The 17135-nt window shown below is 40.4% G+C and overlaps 1 protein-coding gene and 1 pseudogene across 2 annotated transcripts in view; both read right to left on the bottom strand.

Moving 5' to 3' along the window:
- Positions 1-9968, bottom strand: part of LOC141546217 (SUMO-activating enzyme subunit 1-like) — a 68563-nt pseudogene extending 58595 nt beyond the window's left edge.
- GALNT7 (polypeptide N-acetylgalactosaminyltransferase 7) overlaps positions 1-13489 on the bottom strand; it is a 191699-nt gene extending 178210 nt beyond the window's left edge. The window contains exon 1 of one of the 2 annotated variants that reach the window (XM_074272575.1): positions 13171-13489. In XM_074272575.1, the coding sequence (XP_074128676.1) occupies positions 13171-13296 (126 nt within the window). In that variant the 5' untranslated portion in view covers positions 13297-13489. The remainder of the gene's footprint in view (positions 1-13170) is intronic. The other variant, XM_074272576.1, reaches the window with a different exon arrangement.
- Between the last annotated feature and the right edge of the window lie 3646 nt (positions 13490-17135).

Raw genomic sequence — 17135 nt, 5'->3', positions numbered from 1 at the left:
GGTCAAGGACGTATGGGCAGTGTCTAATTAGACAGCACATATATAACAGCCAAGTGTGACCTAAATTGGAGTCATTATCACAGTTTTTACCAAGGTGATGAATAGGGACATGGGTCTTCCACTCACTTCTTCCACCACTTCGGTTAAAAATCAGCATTTAAAAGGCCACAGTTTGGGACCTTCCGACCTTGTCAGTCTTCTCTTAAGTTCGAAAACTAAACAATCTACTCCAGCAGAAAAATATGCATGTGTAAAGCAATGAGATTTTCAGCATTTCCATTCCATTACTCTAAAAACCATTTTGTAGTCATTTATTCTGTACCATAATTGAGAGAGTGGAACGATAGTATCATAGCTTATTTGCCAAAAATCTAATGGATTTTTTATTCATTTTAAATCACCCTGGCAAGAGTTAGGAGAGACCTGAAGAGGGTTATTGTTGTGTTCTGCTATTTTTTTTTAATGCTCTCTTTCAAAAGAGATTGAAAGTCATGACATAGATTGTAGAGGTAGCAAATGCTACAAAGCATATGGCCTATGCTACCGCAGAGACCGAAAGCACAGTTCTGCAGGGGTTATTTAATTTTGAAAAATTGTACTTATTCAGACCTCCTAATGGGGTCTTGTGTGCCTGAATTCTAGGCAATAGTACAAAACTTGAGAAGCTAGGAGCTAACTGCCCTTGAAAACATCATCAAAATTGTTTCTCAGTGGGCCAAAAGTCTTGAAAAAGAAAGTTATTTAAGCTGGTCAAGGGACCACAAAATTCATTCTGTATAAATTAGGTCATTGTCTGCAAAGATACATTTTCACCATTACTAATCCCACAAGTTCCACTGATTTTTTAATGTATAAACAGTGTGTTTCCATCTATGTGTGTGTGTATATACATATATATATATATATTTTTTTTTTTTTTTTTTTTTTTTTTTGCTGAGGCTAGGATTTGAACTCGGGTCCTCCTGACTTCAGGGCTGGTACTCTATCCACTGCGCCGCCTAGCTGCCTCTAGAAACATACTTTGTAAAAGTTTAAGTAAAGGATTTTTTTTATATAATTCTCAATAGAATGCAAAAACTCTCAAGGACAAGCAAAGTACTACTCCCTCTTTTCACCCAAACTATTTTCTTTTCCCATTTTTCATGTCCAGACAAAATACTTATATTATAAGAGGGATATCTTCCAATCTTCACGTTAGCCTATTTATTTATCATGGTTTAACTAAGGCAGGCCAATGATCTGGGACAATGGTAAAGATTTGGTTCAAAATGTTATTTTTATAATCTATCAAACATTATTATTAAATATTAATTAAATATTAAAATATTATTATTAAATAAATTTAATAAATTAATAATAAATAATAATAATTAAATTAAATAAGGAATAGTGGGGTGATGCAATACATAGAGCACTAGGTCTGAAGTCAGATTTCAGTTCAAATCCAATCTTAATTCCTCATCTGTAAAATGAGGACATATTGAGGAAGGAAATGGCAAACTCTCCAGTATCTTTACCAAGAAAATCCCAAATGGGATTATGAAGTCAAGTCAGACTAAAATGAACAATAAAGAATTTATTCTTAAAGTCACACAACCCATTTACCAGGACCGTCAAACTGATGGGTCCCCTTATTCTCTGCTATTTTTGTCTTTCTACATTCAAGTTTTCCTAAAAAGATTTAAGTCAAGAACCCTTTTGCACAGCTGAATTCTTGATGCAAGGAAATATTCCAAGAAGTAATTAGGCCTGTGCCCATTTGTAAGAGCTCCTCATACCTTGCTCACATCAAAGAGAACATCTGCTTGTGAAACAAGAAAACTCTATCGGATTTTATTCTAGAACAAGTGTTTTCTACAAGACAACTTGAAGTCAGAAGAGGGATAGCCTAAGAAGGCTATTTCAAAAACAGCCATGCTGACAGACCCAGTGTATCATCCGAGGAATGACACAGAAATGTGTTATTTCTCGATTAACATTTATACAATTCATCTTTTTTATCTTGTAAAAGCCATCCCTACATTTTAAATCAGCACATATTTTTTGTCTTTTTATATGGCTTCTCCCAATGCCTTATCACACAGTGCCAGTGATCATGATGCATACACATACATACATATATATATATATACATACACACATATATACACACATATATAGCACTTAATACACCTTAAAAGTATATATGCATACACACATATGTAGCATTTGACACACCTTAAAATGAGATTTATATACACACACAAACATATATATAGAGAGATCTATATACGCACATATATGTATGTGTGTATATATATATACACACACATACACAAACACACATATATATAGCACTTAATACACCTTAAAATTATATATGCATATACACACATATACTATACATACATGTGTATACATGTATATATACATAAACACACATATGTAGCACTTGACACGCCTTAAAATGAGATTTATATATACACACACACATAGAGAGATCTATATACACACACATATATGTATATATATATATACATCATACATACATACATACATACACAAACACACACATATATAGAACTTGGCACACCTTAAAACCCTATACATATATATCTACATATATGTATGTGTATGTGTGTAAATATATCTCTCTATATCTGCTATTATTTTCAAAGGCTACAGCCAGACAACTCCTTTCTGGATGTCCTCCCAAGTTGCCAATGCTTTGCATACAGGTGATGGTGATTAATTACATCTCCGTTGTCCAAGGGCCTAAGGCCGAGTTCAGAATTGATCATCATCAGGTTGGTCACAGACAAGCAGATCGATGTTTTGGCCCCAGAAACTCTGTAAAAGCATCTACTAAATAATAAAGGGGTTACAATCTATGCTGGTGGAGGGAATTGTCATTTAGATGAGATTTTATCTTTGAAATACTCAAAACTATAGCCACCAATATGTGTTATATACCACTAAATAAAACTTCTTTTCCCCCAAATGCGAACCATAACAAGCTAATGTCACCATATATCAAATCAAATAATTGCTAAACACCCTAATTTATAATTCCAGAATACCTCAAGGGAGCCTGATAGATTCTTAAAGTCAGGAAGTATACAAAATGACTGATTATCTCCTAGTCTGGTCACATCCAGCACAGTTCCCTATGGTATATAATTTAATTTAAATTCATCCAATTTTAAATATCCTTGGCAATCACATATTCAAATCACTTTGCTTTGGAAGCCTATTAGCAGGCTAGTTGGTATTGATGTAATATGGAATTTAATTGTACCTTCTAGATTTGGGAAATAAGGGAGTTCTGCAACAGTTCTATAAGCCTAATTAGATAATGCAAAGTTAATTTTTTCTTCAAGTTTCAGTGCACCAGTTCTGGTACTCAGTGAACTGAATCAGGTTTCCCTATTGGCATGTTTAAATGCCTTCTCAGAAGCAATGCGGGAGAACGGATATAAAGGCTGGAAAACCCAGTAGGGACTCTGTAAAGGAAGACAAATTGGGAGCATTTAATATTTTGAAATATTCAAGATGTCTAGAAAGTGAAACTAGGACTCTCCAACAAGATCTAAGCTTTCAGCAGGTGCTTCCCATTCACCTTCAGGGGCATATGAGTTTTACTACAATTAATTTAGGTGCCTTATTCCCCGTAGGGAAGGGAGGAGAAAGGAATGGAGAACACTACAATCTCAAAGGAAAAATAAAACTCTGATTACTTAAAATGTTAAGTGGAAAAGGTTGCCATTTTCCCCCTTCCTTCTTAAGTAATAGGCCAAGTAGCATTTTTTTATGTTAAAAACTGCCTCGTGTTGTCTAGAGAAAGATCTTTCTCCAATCTTAAATTTTAGGTTTTTATCAGGTCACAAAAAAGGAAGGCATCACATTGCAAAGTGAATGGCACACGAGAAAGAGATCTAATCCACATAGGAAACCAAAGATCACTACTACCTATAACGTGCCAAGTGGCTCTCCTAACAAAATATTGCTCAAGCATATAATTTATACAAAAGAACTTTTTAAAAGAGATTAGTTCTTTTTTAAATTATTTCTTAATTAAAGTTTTTTTTTTTTTAATCTTCAATAACCTTTCTTTTTAAAGCCTATGAAACTGTTCCTCATCAACTTCCTTATTAGCTGTTAGTTATTCTAGCTGATTAGCTCAAGTGACAAGCAAGGGCTAATGAGGCTAAGGTCATGGATTGGGTATTATATGGGCCAGGTGCCTTGGCATGTACACTGCTGCTTCTGAAATGGTGATGGGTTCTCCTAAACCACAACCACACCCCCTACCCATTTTAACATATCCCAAAAACAAAAGCTCAAACTCTATTTTTTCCACATTTATTTTTTCATTTTTGGAATAAGCATTTTCATAACATAACAAAAACAGATGATTGCACATGAACCTGCAAATCTAATGTGTACAACGTGCTCTTCCTTTTAAATATATTATAAAGTTATGTAAATTTCTTGTTTTCCCCTTCCCTCCCCCCTTCTCTGTGTTATAGATGGCTACTATTAGACATAATGGGTCCTATTTATAGAGAGGGAGGGAATTATTAGTACTGTGGCTGATATTTGCTCTTCACCCACTGTATATGGCTGATCTTATCTGGACACTGGACCCATAAAATTCTGGAGAGGAAGGAGAGACAGGTGACCTTGCACAGCCCTCCCTCTCTTAAATTCCCTCCCTGCAGATGAGATTCTCTTTCTGAACCAAGGATAAACAACTCGGCTATCAACTTCTCACTATCTTCAGGGTAACATCATTTTGCACTCCCTTCCCTGCTAACCTCCCCTCCAGGAGACAGGGAAATTCTTATCCACAAAATCAAAGAAGGAAATGCAGACCCCAAGGGGATGAGAATCAGCTTAAGGTCAAGTCTTCTAGACTTGAGAATCCAATACTATTTTCTCTAAAGGAAAACCAGAGGGGGGGAGTGGGGAAGGAAGAGAATTTAATTATTTTGTGACTTTCATGTTCTGTCTAAAGATAAAAATTTACCTAAATTGTTGAAACTACCCCTTCCATACACCCTCCCCCCAAAGGGAAGAAACAAAACACCTAAATCTGTCTTTTGTAGTTTAGTTGAGCTCAAATCTTCATGACCCCATTTGGGGCTTTCCTGGCAAAGACAGTGGATTGTTTGCCCTTCCTTGTCCAGCTCATTTTATAAATGAGGAAACTGAGAACAAGGGTAAGTGACAAACTCAGGCCATAAACCTAGTAAGTGCAGAAGGGGCTATCTGCACACAACAGGTTCTAACCTCCATCCACTGCACTATCTACCTTCCCCAGTCTATTCTATTAATAGCTTTAAATTCAGATAGCAGTTTTAAAAAAGATATAACTCATTAGTTTTACTCATAGAATAATTGATCCTCTTAGCAATCATTTGTTGAAGATCATGATTTTGATATATCTTGGGATGTCTTGGGAGTCGAAGAATACTTTTAAAATATTTTGAATGTTTTGATAAATGACTTTCAATCTAGTCAGATTTTTTTTGTAAGTCTATGCTTTCTACTTTAGGTGTTTTAAAATAACTTGAAAAGAGGCCTATAGACTTTAGTCTAAAAAGGAATTCATGATACAAAAAAAAAAAAAAAAAAAAAAAAAAAAGTTGAAAACCTTTGCTTTGGACCAGGGCTTCTAAAATTTTTCTCACTCTCAATCCCTTTTCAACCCACAAATGTTTGTATGACCCTAAGTGTATGTGTGTGCGTGTGTGTGTGTGTATATATATATATATAATAGATACACAAATCAAACATTTAGTGATAATAAATCACTAATTTACAATCCTCACATTCAGTCACAAGACCCCACATGAAGTAAAAAATAACAGGTGTGGGGGCAGCTAGATGATGCAGTGGATAGAGTACCAGCCCTGAAGTCAGGAGGAGCTAATTTTAATGCTTCCTAGTTGTGTGACCCTAGGCAAGTCACTTAATCCCAAATGCCTCAGCAAAATTAAATTAAATTAAAATTACAGTTTAAAAAGCTGGAATCTAGAGTAACCTCACACTCCCACACTCCCAATGTTACAGATAAGGCTAAAATATTTTAAGTGATTTGTACTATATTATGTAGTGACAGTATCTGAATACAAGTCTTCTGATCCAATTCAATATCTTTCCTACTCTACTGCTCTGCTTTACAGTATTATTCTCAGGGGTTAATCTTGGAGGATTAATTATTGAGGCTAAATTATTATTGTATGCAATTAAATAAATTACAATTATTAAGGTTAAATCAAAGGTTTGCTGGATACAGGAAATGCTCAGAATGTGTTGTCTGCTGTCTGTTTTCATGATGAACCTCAAGCAAATCAGAAATCAGGATTTTTAAAAAATCTTTTTTAATTATGAATTTAATCAAACAAACATTTGAATATGTAAGGAACAAAAAGGATTGTATATGAACCTATTCCAACATACACAGCATCTCTTTAGTTGTATATTAAATCTAACAAGGCAGCAAATTGACCTGCTTGTGGCTCCCGAACTTTTGTGAATAAAATCTTTTATTGATGCTGTTTTTAAAAAATTCATTATCACCACCCACTAATTCATTTCTTCCTCCACATGGATCTCTTTCTTTGGAACAAATTAGCAAGGCAAAATCAAATCAATATTTGAATTATGCATGTCCTGTTCACCTCTAGTCTTTGCTAAACCTCTAAAATTTCTTTTAAAAGTGATTTTCCCATGTGTCAGTTTATAAAGTTTCAGCCCATGTTGTAACCCCAACACAACTACTATCCTGGGATTGCAACTCACCTGACATTGTTAAGAATGGTGAACTCCCACTTTAGCTCAATAATTCTTTTATTCATCTTGTGGCTGATTTTGAAACCAATGTTTTCGGGGCTATTCCAAACCCTTTCCACTGGCCTTTATCAATCTTTCATCAATTGTTTGTATATGGCCATGACATCACATGCATTTTATTTGTCTAAACCAGATCGCAGTTTAAGATAATGATATTAAACTTTTTTTTATAACCTTTAAAAAGTTTATTGGTAAGTAAACAGTATCAAAGGTGAATCATTATAAAAGACCATGAACTGGTACCTATTCCGGGATCACCATTTGAAAAATACATTTGTTAAACTATACTTGGATAGAATAGGAAAATGCAGTACTAATAAATGGCAGAATTTGGAAGCTTTTAAGGAACTTGGAGGTTCACTTCGATATCCTCATACAACTATCCACCCAGGTCAACTCAATGGCAGTTTCTCTGTACCTGGAGCAGCAAAAACCTCCATATTGAATCTCTAGACTCCATGTCTCTTCTAGAGAAGTTAAATTACTTTACCCTTGCACTAAAATCAGGGAAAACTAGTTCTCGACCTCTATGAGCTGGCCCCCAAACATCAGTCCATACTTCTACTTTTATATCCCACTTTGCTATCCAGCGAGGTTTTTTTCTGCATATACCTCCAATATCCCTTCACTTTTCACCTCTTTTTGGGCACTATAATCAAATCAACAGTACTACTAGTAACCTGGAAAGGGTGGACAACTGACTTGAGAGTAAATCATTTCAGTATCCCTGTGACTCCACAGATCCAAACTCATATCCTGGGTTACTACTTTCGATTGCCCACTCTCTGCCCATTAGAATGCAAACTCTTAGGGCAAAGAAGTCTCTTTATATCCAATCCCCCAATATCTAGTTCCCCAACACCTGGAAAACCAAGGTTAATTTATTGTTTTTTGTTGTTGTTGTTTTGTTTTTGCTGAGACAATTGGGGTTAAGTGACTTCCCGGAGGCCACATTTGAACTCAAGTCCTCCTGACTTCAGGCCTGGTGCTCTATCCACTGCATCTACTAGCTGCCCTTCATTATTATTTTATTAATTTAATAAGTTTTAATTAATTTATTAATTTAATAAGTTTTTGGAGTAAAATTATTAGGTAACCTATTACGTATCCACAGTTACCAAATAATGTCTGATTAATAGAACACAAATGCAAATAAATGGAGTTATTCAGTGAAATGTACAAATTTTAAGAAACAAAGGAGATGAAGCTTGTTGTAAATAACCAAGAGCATGAGATTTGGTGTCAGAAGTGACTAACTGGATTTGTGTGCTGTCTCTGGCACTTATCTGGGCAACTGTTGAAGTCACTTAATTTCTATGAATTTCAATCTCCTTATCTATAAAATTATGTTATGACCCTAATTTACATGGTGGCTATAAGAATCAAATATATTTCTAGTGTTAGTAGTTTCAATCACTTGACAAGTCCATCTCTAAGATACCTTCTAGCATTGATTTTCTGATTTCTACATTTGAGAATTGGGGGGAGAAAACAGTGATTACACACTTTATTCTAAATTAAAATGTACACCTAAACTATGAGTTTGGAACTGTGCTACTGAAGATATTAAAATAGCATGGCTCCTCTCTCTTGGTTTCGAATTAGCTATATCAAACATTTAGGAAACAATTCAAGCAAATAAAAAGCATGAGAATATTTCTGTGTACACACAAAACCCACACACCTAAGATTTCATAATAAAGATTATTTCACAAAAGATGAGTAATCAGCTAAGCCTTAAAGAATATGAACTGAGGGGTAAGAGGATGAAGGAAGAAAAGTATGAGCCAAGGTCAAGATTCATGAGTGAATATGAACTCTGAGAAGATGGTCACGAAGGCTGGCTTGATTGAAAGTGGTGAAGTCTGAAGCTGAATTTAGACTTTGATGGATAAGACATAAATTGAAGGTTGTTAAGCAAGGTAGGGACAATATTTTAGGGAGATTATTCTAGCACCGGTGAACAGTGATAGTTTAGAATAGAAGGGAGGTAAGACTGTATATAGCCAGTAGCCAGTATATATGGAGCCTACCACAGTAATTAAAGCATGAGCTAACAAGGGTAGAAAGAGACAGAAGAGTATACATCTAAAAAAAAAAAAAAAAAAAAGCCAATATTTCAAGCCTGGAGAATTGGAAGGATGGTGGTGATAATTCAGGCCCTTCGAAAATGGGGGATGCCTCTAAAAACAAGGACATTTAAAAAAAAAAGGTTTCCATTTCAAACAAAATGTCAGGATCAAGGTCAGTTTTTCAGATTACAAATGAACATTATCCAACAAAGGGATTTTTTTTTTTTTTTAGTCTCACCTTACAAGCACTACCGATAATTGATCCAGCTCTAATGAGTAAGACTACTATGTATTCCTTTCAAATCTGTACTAGCTCTCTTATTGCATAAATGATCTAGAACTCAAGGCAGTTCCTGAATAAGCTTCAGGACATCTGACCCTGCATACTTTCAGTTGCTAGAAAGGAGCCTTGACTGCAAATGGAAGGAAACCTCAGTTAGCATTGTAACTTCACTGGTACTCAATTTATTATAGCAGAACTGCTGAAGTCGAAAGTCTGTCAACATTTCCATTATAAACTTCTATTTTCAGAGTCTTATAACTCAACCATAATAATTCACTCTGGGCTAAAGCCGGGTGTCAGCCCGGGAAGGACTTTTATTTATTTAATAATTCTAAGTGAATTTTTCACACTTGTAAAACTGCCAGATGTGTACCCTTGGCAGCTCTTGTCCTCTACTGACAAGGGCATAGAATTCAAAGTTCACTTTCAGGAATTCCTGATGGGGATTTTTGAGAAAATGTATTGGGCATAAGTAAGTCTGGGAAAGATGGGAAGATGAATTCAAATCCCAAATCTGACTATGGCCAAATCACTGTCTGAGCCTCAGTGTTCTTATTTGTAAAATAGAAATAACATCTGTAACACCACTTCAACTAACAGGATTGTTGTAAGGCTTAAATTAGACAATATTAACAGACATAGATGGAAGGGTCCTTAGAGGTCATTTGAAAAAGCACATTACAGAAGGAAACCAGTGGATTCAAACTCCATGGGTGTCACTTGCTACCCTCATAACCACTTACCTCTCCAGATTTCAGTTCCTCCATCTGTAACATTATGGGATTGGACTACATATAACTTTTTAAGGTCACTTCCATCTCTAAAGCTGTGATCCTATTATCTACTTCTTTCCCTTTTAGCTGAGAGACAGAGAGGTTAAACAACATTCACATACAGAGGGTGGCAAGGATGGAATTTGAATTCAAATTCTGTCCCTAAGGTAAGCACTTTGAAAAATTCAAAGCATTATTTAAATTCAATTATTTTGCCATCCTATCCTTAGCATTGCTAAAACCATAAAGGGAATAGCTAGTCAGCTTTTATGAATGACAGTAACCAATTTTCTTGGGGAAAGACGAAAATACATTGGTTTCTTCACTCAAGATGCTATACCTTCCTACGTGATTGAAGAAGTGCTTACATCTGCAGTTCAAACTCATTGAATTGAAGGGTTTTAACTTTTCATACTTTTAAAAAATTATTTTAATGATATTTTGAAGGCTTAATAAGCTGGTGTCTTTGGCAAAATGCAGAAATAACACCTTGAATGGAATGACTGGCCTTATTAGGTAAGGTGTGTCATTGATTAAGAGATGTAGTCATTCTACTTGTTAGTTATTAGTCATAAATCAGTGCTTAAGAGATTATACTAATCATTATAGATTCAGGATGGCCAAGGATCAAATCACATCAGGAAGCTAGTATAATAAAAAGCAAACAGGATTTGGAATAAGGAACTGGGTTCAAACCCCAGTTTAGGCAAGGTGCTTCACTAACTGCCAGCAATATTTCCCTTATCTGTAAAAGCCTTTTTAAAAAGCCTTTTATGATCTCTAAGGTCCACCACTAAATTTTCTGATCACCCCCTAAATAAGCTCCACATATTACTGACAGAGGAACCCCATCATACAATTTCAATTACTATTCCATAAAATTTTAAGCTCCTTGAGAGCAGGAAGTCTTGTCTTTTTTTTTTTTTTTTTTTTTTGTATGCCCTGCATGTAACACAGTGCCAGGTACATAGTAACTCTCATAAATGTTTACTGATTGAACAATGGGTGTATGCAGAACAATGGATCTATCTATGGCTGAGAAGGCACCAGGAGAACAGAGCTTATAAAACTCTGCTCTTCAGAAAAGAAGGCCTCTGGAGTTATTTTCTGAGAGCAGCTAATATAGGTGCGTATTGGCCCCTTGTTAAGCTTTCCCTCTAAAGGCATCATAAAGGGATTCCATTGTCATGTTATAAAAATTCCTGCCAAAATTACATTAATTTTGCCTTCATTTCTAAGCTTTAATAGCAAGAAAAGGCAAAATATTTTATTTTATATTTGAATTTACTATTCTATTTTCTGATTCCTCCTCTTAGAGAATGAATCTATCCTGAAACACTGATTGTATATTATCATAACCCAATTTCCCTTTAAAGATAAAATTTTGAAAGTCAGCATATCTAGTACAAATACCGTTTTTAAAAATGACACCTTCCCACTTGCCTAATCACTTTCTTCGATTTAGGATTCTCCTTCTAGGAACTTTCCCATAATTCCAGTCCTCCATTTACTCAGGCCAAGAAGCCACTAAGATTCTGAGGAAGAGAAGTTTTGCAAAGGGGAGGGGGGGTATAGTGCAAGAGGCAGCAAGCATGCTGACAAGAGCTTGCATTTCCTACTCTTGGACATAAGGCTCCTCCTGACCACGCATTTTCAAAGACATCAAACTAACAATGCTACTGGATCAGCAGATTAGGGGAAGCCATGCAAAGGGGCTAGCTCAGCTTTGGAGGTCAGAATGACCTGCTCCGAGACCTAGCATCAGGCACGTGCTAGCTAACTTTCCCACTAGCTGCACGGACCAGCGGGAAGGAGCTGCATGCAGCTCCCTCCCAAGTAGAGCAGGCTTTCTGTAACTAATGTTTCAAGGTGTCTGACTAAACCCTCAAAAGCAAGCGAGTGTTAAAGCTAACACTCTCGCCTTCAGCCGGGCAGACAAATGTGTCCCTAAGGGAGCCGCCAGCCTCACCGGAGCTCGGAGCAGGTAGCTCCACTCCCAGTCAGTGCTGGGAGGCGTAAGGAAAACCAGACCGGGATCAATGAAGTGCCTACTGTGTGCAAATCACTCACCTAGGTGAAGGGGATAAAAGGGAAAACAGCTCCTGCCTGCAAGGAGCTCACAATGGAAAGGGGGAGAAAACAGGCAAACAACAGCACAAACAAGACAGAGACTTTCACTTCCAGTGCACAGCCTCAGGGCACCCTTGCGGGAGGTAGTCGGTCCGGTCCCTTCCCTTTGCAAATGCAAACAGGCTCACCCCGGAGCGAAGACTCTCAGCTGCCCGGACTGGAGTGGTGGGTGTAAAGGGAGGTAGGGGCCCCCAAGAAAAGGAAAGCTCCCCACCCCAGGCATTCCCCAGGACCGTTCTTCGGTCCAAAGCTTCGTTCTCAAAGAACAAGGAGAGAGAGAGAAGCAGGCCTGTCCAGACAACCCGTTCCCCTCTCCCCCGCGGGGAGAAGTGAGTCTGGGGTGCCAAGGGCTCTGGGGCGAGAAGAGCCCGATCCCGCGCGACGGGCAGCGGTAACAGCAGCCGCTGCAGCCCTGTCTCCTCCTCCCCCCTCCCCGGAGCGCGCGCGCAGCGGGGGGCGCCGGGCTCCGAACGTGAGCCCGGGAATCTGGGAAGCGGGACGCGACGGCCAGCTAGGGGCTCGGCCCACGCGCCCCGGCGGCAGCAGCATCTCCCCGCCGTCTCAGGCCTGCAGACGCGCCGCCGCAGGCCGCAGCCTGGACCAGCCTCGGTTCGCGCCGGGGCCGGGACGGCGCAGGAGAGAAGGTGCCGGGCGCCGGGCGGGCAGCTGCAACCGCAGCCCGGACACCCTTTTGCCCTGCCTCCCTCCACCCTCCAGCTAAGCTGCCCGGGCGGGCGCTACTTCTGCAGCAGCAGCGCCCGGTGTCATTAGAGAAATCCGGGGGCGGGGAAGCGCTAGAGGATGGGGAGGGGGGAGGAGGAGGGGGGCGGGGCAGGGCCGGGAGGAGGAGGCGATGCTTGCACACAGTCTGGGTGTGAGTGCAGGGAGGGGTGTTACGGGGGGCTCGGGCACCCCCGGAGCCGCTCACCCCCGCCTCCCAGGCTGCAGCAGCAGCACCACCTGCGGAGCTGCGGAGAACAGCCCCCCAAACCCCCCCAGCTGCCGCCCCCTCCTCCCACCCTACGCGCCGAACCCCCGCACAAGTGCAGGTCCCACCCCGCCGCGGGTCACTCACCCTCATCCCGTTCGGCGGGCTCTGGCCGTCAGGCCGGGGGGACAGGGATGACCACAGCACCACCAGCCCCAGAAAGCTTCCCACTACCAGCAAACTGCGTAAGATGAACCCGATCTTCAGCCTCATCTTCCTCCGGCGGCGGCAGCAGCAGCAGCGGCAGCAGCAGCAGCGGGAGACACAGCAGCCCCAGCGCAGCCGCCGCCACCACCACCACGGCTTTTTCCCTCCCTCCTCCTTCCACCCCCCTCTCCCTCCTCCAGCCCTGCTCCTCGGGCTGCACTCCTCCTCCTCCTCCTCCTCCCTCTCCCCTCCCTCCTCCCGTACTATCGCTGCCGCCCTCCGCGCTCACTCTCCGCCTGCCCTTGGCAGCTCCCAGATCCGGAACTCCCCTGTGCTCTCCACCTTCCTCCCTTAACTCTTTTTCCGCCCGCCGCCCCCTCCCAGCAGCCCGCCCGCCGCCGCCGCCGCCGCCGCTACAGCTGCTTCCCCGGGCTCTGAACACCAACTCCTCTACTAGCTTCTGGTTCGCCGGATTCTTCTCTTCCGCCGCTCCAGCCCCCACAAACGCCGCTCTCGAGGCTCTGCGCGGACGCGCCCCCGCCAACCTCCCTCCTGAGCCGTGCCAGGCTCTGCCCACCCGCGACCCTCTGCCTCCAGCCCTTCTCCGGCGCCGTGCACTCCGGCGCTCCCCCGGCCGGCGAGCCGCTCCCCACGTCACGCCCCCAACTCTCCGGCCCTTCCTGCCCCCCACCCCGACTCCTCTCCGAGGCGTGTGCTCCGATAGCGCCTCAGCCCCGCGCCTTTTTGAGTTTCCCCAAGCTACACAAACTTCCCCCCACCCTCCTCACGAGTTAGAAGGATTAATAACTTAAGGAAGACACCCCGGGTTCTCGGTTCCCCAGTTCTAACGCCGAGGGCCACCCTAACCCCACCGTAACCCAGCGCCCCAAAACCCCACAGGAAAGAGGTGAACCAGGAAGTCTAGAGCAGTCACAGCGGCAGCTCCACGTGGCTGATTTATAGCCCCGAGGATTTTTTCTTATTGATTGTTCTCGCTTTTTCTCCCGGCTCCTTAAGGAGGTGGATTTGTAACTGAAAGGCCCAGGTGAGTTGTGCAAATATTCCACTGCCTGTGCAGGCTCAATTGTAAAACCCGGTATTTCACTTTTTCTCGAGCGAGGCAGGAGCGAGTCTATTTCCACCATCCTCCTTCCCTTTTATGTCACGTTCTCACCGCAAATAAAGGCAATATTGAAACTTAGCAAGGCTGGAAACTTGACAACATTTTTATACGGAGACATTATTTTGTAACTTTTTTTTTTCAGTCCCCATTCCCCCGCAATCATTAGCCACCCCCAGTCTTTTTCTGGTAGCTCGTTTCTGAGGACACCTCCCCCACCCCCATTTGCCTGTCAAAAGGCTTAGGAGACCAGATCTGTGGAGTGGGGGCCGTGCCTTTACGTGTTCCTTTACAGGCCTTCAGTAAATACTACACCAAATGTCCCCATCTTAAGGAAATATTCATTTCGGCACAAACTGTCATCTTTATTATAACAGGCAAACAGACCTGTCCCATATTTAGCAAAACACTGCAAGAACCCCCCCCCCCACAAAAAAAAATGTGAGGACAATTTGGGTAGACCTCTCTTCTATTTATATTTATTTACATTTATGAATGATTTTTTTTCTTATTTTTAACTTAACATCTAAAATCTTGGGGCAATTTTGAAAGGATCTGGGAGAATTCAGTTCTTTTAGAAAAACAGTGTTTCACAAGTGAAAGAGAAAGCATTCATTTAAAAAGCAGTTTTAAGAGAGACTGATAAATTTTCACATTATTATGGAGACAGAAACCTTTTACTAAGGCTCATAGTAAAAATCAGAAAATGTGGAAATGTCTTCCAGACTGTTTAGATTTTTATTTGCAATAATAGCAAATTAGATTGTGAGAGGGTCCCTCAGCATTTTAAGCATCTTGAGGATTTGGGGGGGGGGGTTGGGGAAATCCATAGAATTCCTACTTTCAGAGGTACTTGGTTGCTTAATCAAAATGCAAACTAAAATGATGCCATTCACAACATTTACTATTAGCTGTGCAGGTTTCTTTCTATAATCCCACCAGATTTTTGTAAACCACCTGTTCAAATGAAAATATCATTCAATTTCCATTTATGGTCACTATGAAGTGAAGATTTTCATCTCCTTTTAGAGATGTTAAAAAATTCGAACCTGTACCACTTGGAACTAAACTGAGATAGAATAAGAAATATGAGACTAATTGATTTTAGTTACTATGAACTCAAGGTACATTTGAATCAGTGACCCATAAATTAAAGGCTTCCATATCCTATTACCAATCCCCTGAATCATTTAATCCCCTCCCCTTGGAGGATTTAGAGAAAGCATATCTGGAAAGTATCTACAATACCAAAACTTTTTTTTCCCCCAAGAAATACTACCATATGGAAATAATGCAATATTAAGAATCATATAAGTATTGTGCTATAAGATTATTAATTTTATTAAGCATATACTGAATGTCTCAAACAGGTAGGTGGTGAAATGGATTGGAGATCCTGGAGTCAGGAAGACCTCAATTTAGCTCCAGCCTCAGACACTTCTCAGACAAAATGTGCATTTGGGCTAGTCATTTAACCCTGTTGGCCGAAGTTTCCTCATCTGTAAAATGAGTTAGAGAGAGAAATGACAAACCACTCTGCCAAGAAAACCCCAAATGGGGTCTTAAAGAGTCGAACACAACTGAAAAATGACTACAAAAGGATGTCTCAAAACTCTTAGCCCTGTTGGTAGCTTTAATAGTAACCTAATAGCTTTAATGAAATTGACTATCCCACAGGCATCTCAAACTCATCATGCTTTCCTCTCCTTCAACCCATCATCACCCTTTTTCTAAATTTCTAAAGTAACTGCTCTCTTTCCAGTCACAAAGAGTCATAATCTTAGTATCTTCCTTAAATCCTTATCCTTCCTCACTCACGCTGTCCAGTCAGATGCCAAGTCTTGTTAATATTGGGAATCCAAGAACTGCAGTTCCCATCTTAGCTCTATCATCACATGTTTGACCAAATCACAGCCTGCTGGGCCTAAAATGTCCTCATCTGTAGGAAGAGGAAGTTAGACTCAATGTCCAAGCTCCCTTTCACTTTCAGATCTACAATCCCAGGAACATCTCCTTTGTACCCTTCTTCCCATTCTCTTTGCTGGGCTGTGGCACTATTTTCAGTCTCTGTCAAATTCTGCATAGCTACCAAAATGATTGATATTCCTTAACCACAGTTCTAATCATGGTACCACCCTCCTCAAGAAACTAGTGACTCTCTATTGTCATTATGAAAAATGCAAACTCCTGTTTGCATTTAAAGCTCTTCACACTGGCTCTGAGCCACCCTGCCAGGTTTATTACACATGATTGTCCTTCATACATTCTATACTGCAGCCAATTTCACCTACGTGTTCTCTATATTTGGCATTCTATCCCCGTCTCTATACTTGTATGATTCCTACTCATTTCTATTTCTTAGAGTCTCTCACCTCCTTCAAATGTTAGTTCAGGTGCCACGTCCTTCCTGAAGCCTTTTCTGATCCTCCAAGTACCAGTGCTTCTCCCTTAAAATTGCTTTGTGTAAACTTAGCTGTGTACACATTGTTTGCCAGGATCAAACAGGTGGGGCATTTAATTTTTCTTGTATTCCCAGTTCCTACAATAGGCTTAATAAATGCTTGTTGATTGATTAATCTTCTATACAATCATCTTTTTTAATTAGCATACCAATACTTAGGTCCAAATGATAAATTATTTAATACCTACCATATTTATATGGGCACCTAGATGGCAAAATGGACAGTATACTAGGCTTGTAGCCAGTTCAAATCTGGCCTCAGACAAAATGTCTGTGTGGCAACTGGGCAAGCCACTTAACCTCTATTTGCCTCAGTTCCTCATC

The sequence above is a fragment of the Sminthopsis crassicaudata genome, chromosome 6 (genome assembly GCF_048593235.1).
Source record: "Sminthopsis crassicaudata isolate SCR6 chromosome 6, ASM4859323v1, whole genome shotgun sequence".
In the NCBI taxonomy this organism is placed as follows: domain Eukaryota; kingdom Metazoa; phylum Chordata; class Mammalia; order Dasyuromorphia; family Dasyuridae; genus Sminthopsis; species Sminthopsis crassicaudata.
Note: the sequence above shows the minus strand (reverse complement) of the source record. Positions and strands in the feature narration are given on the sequence as shown.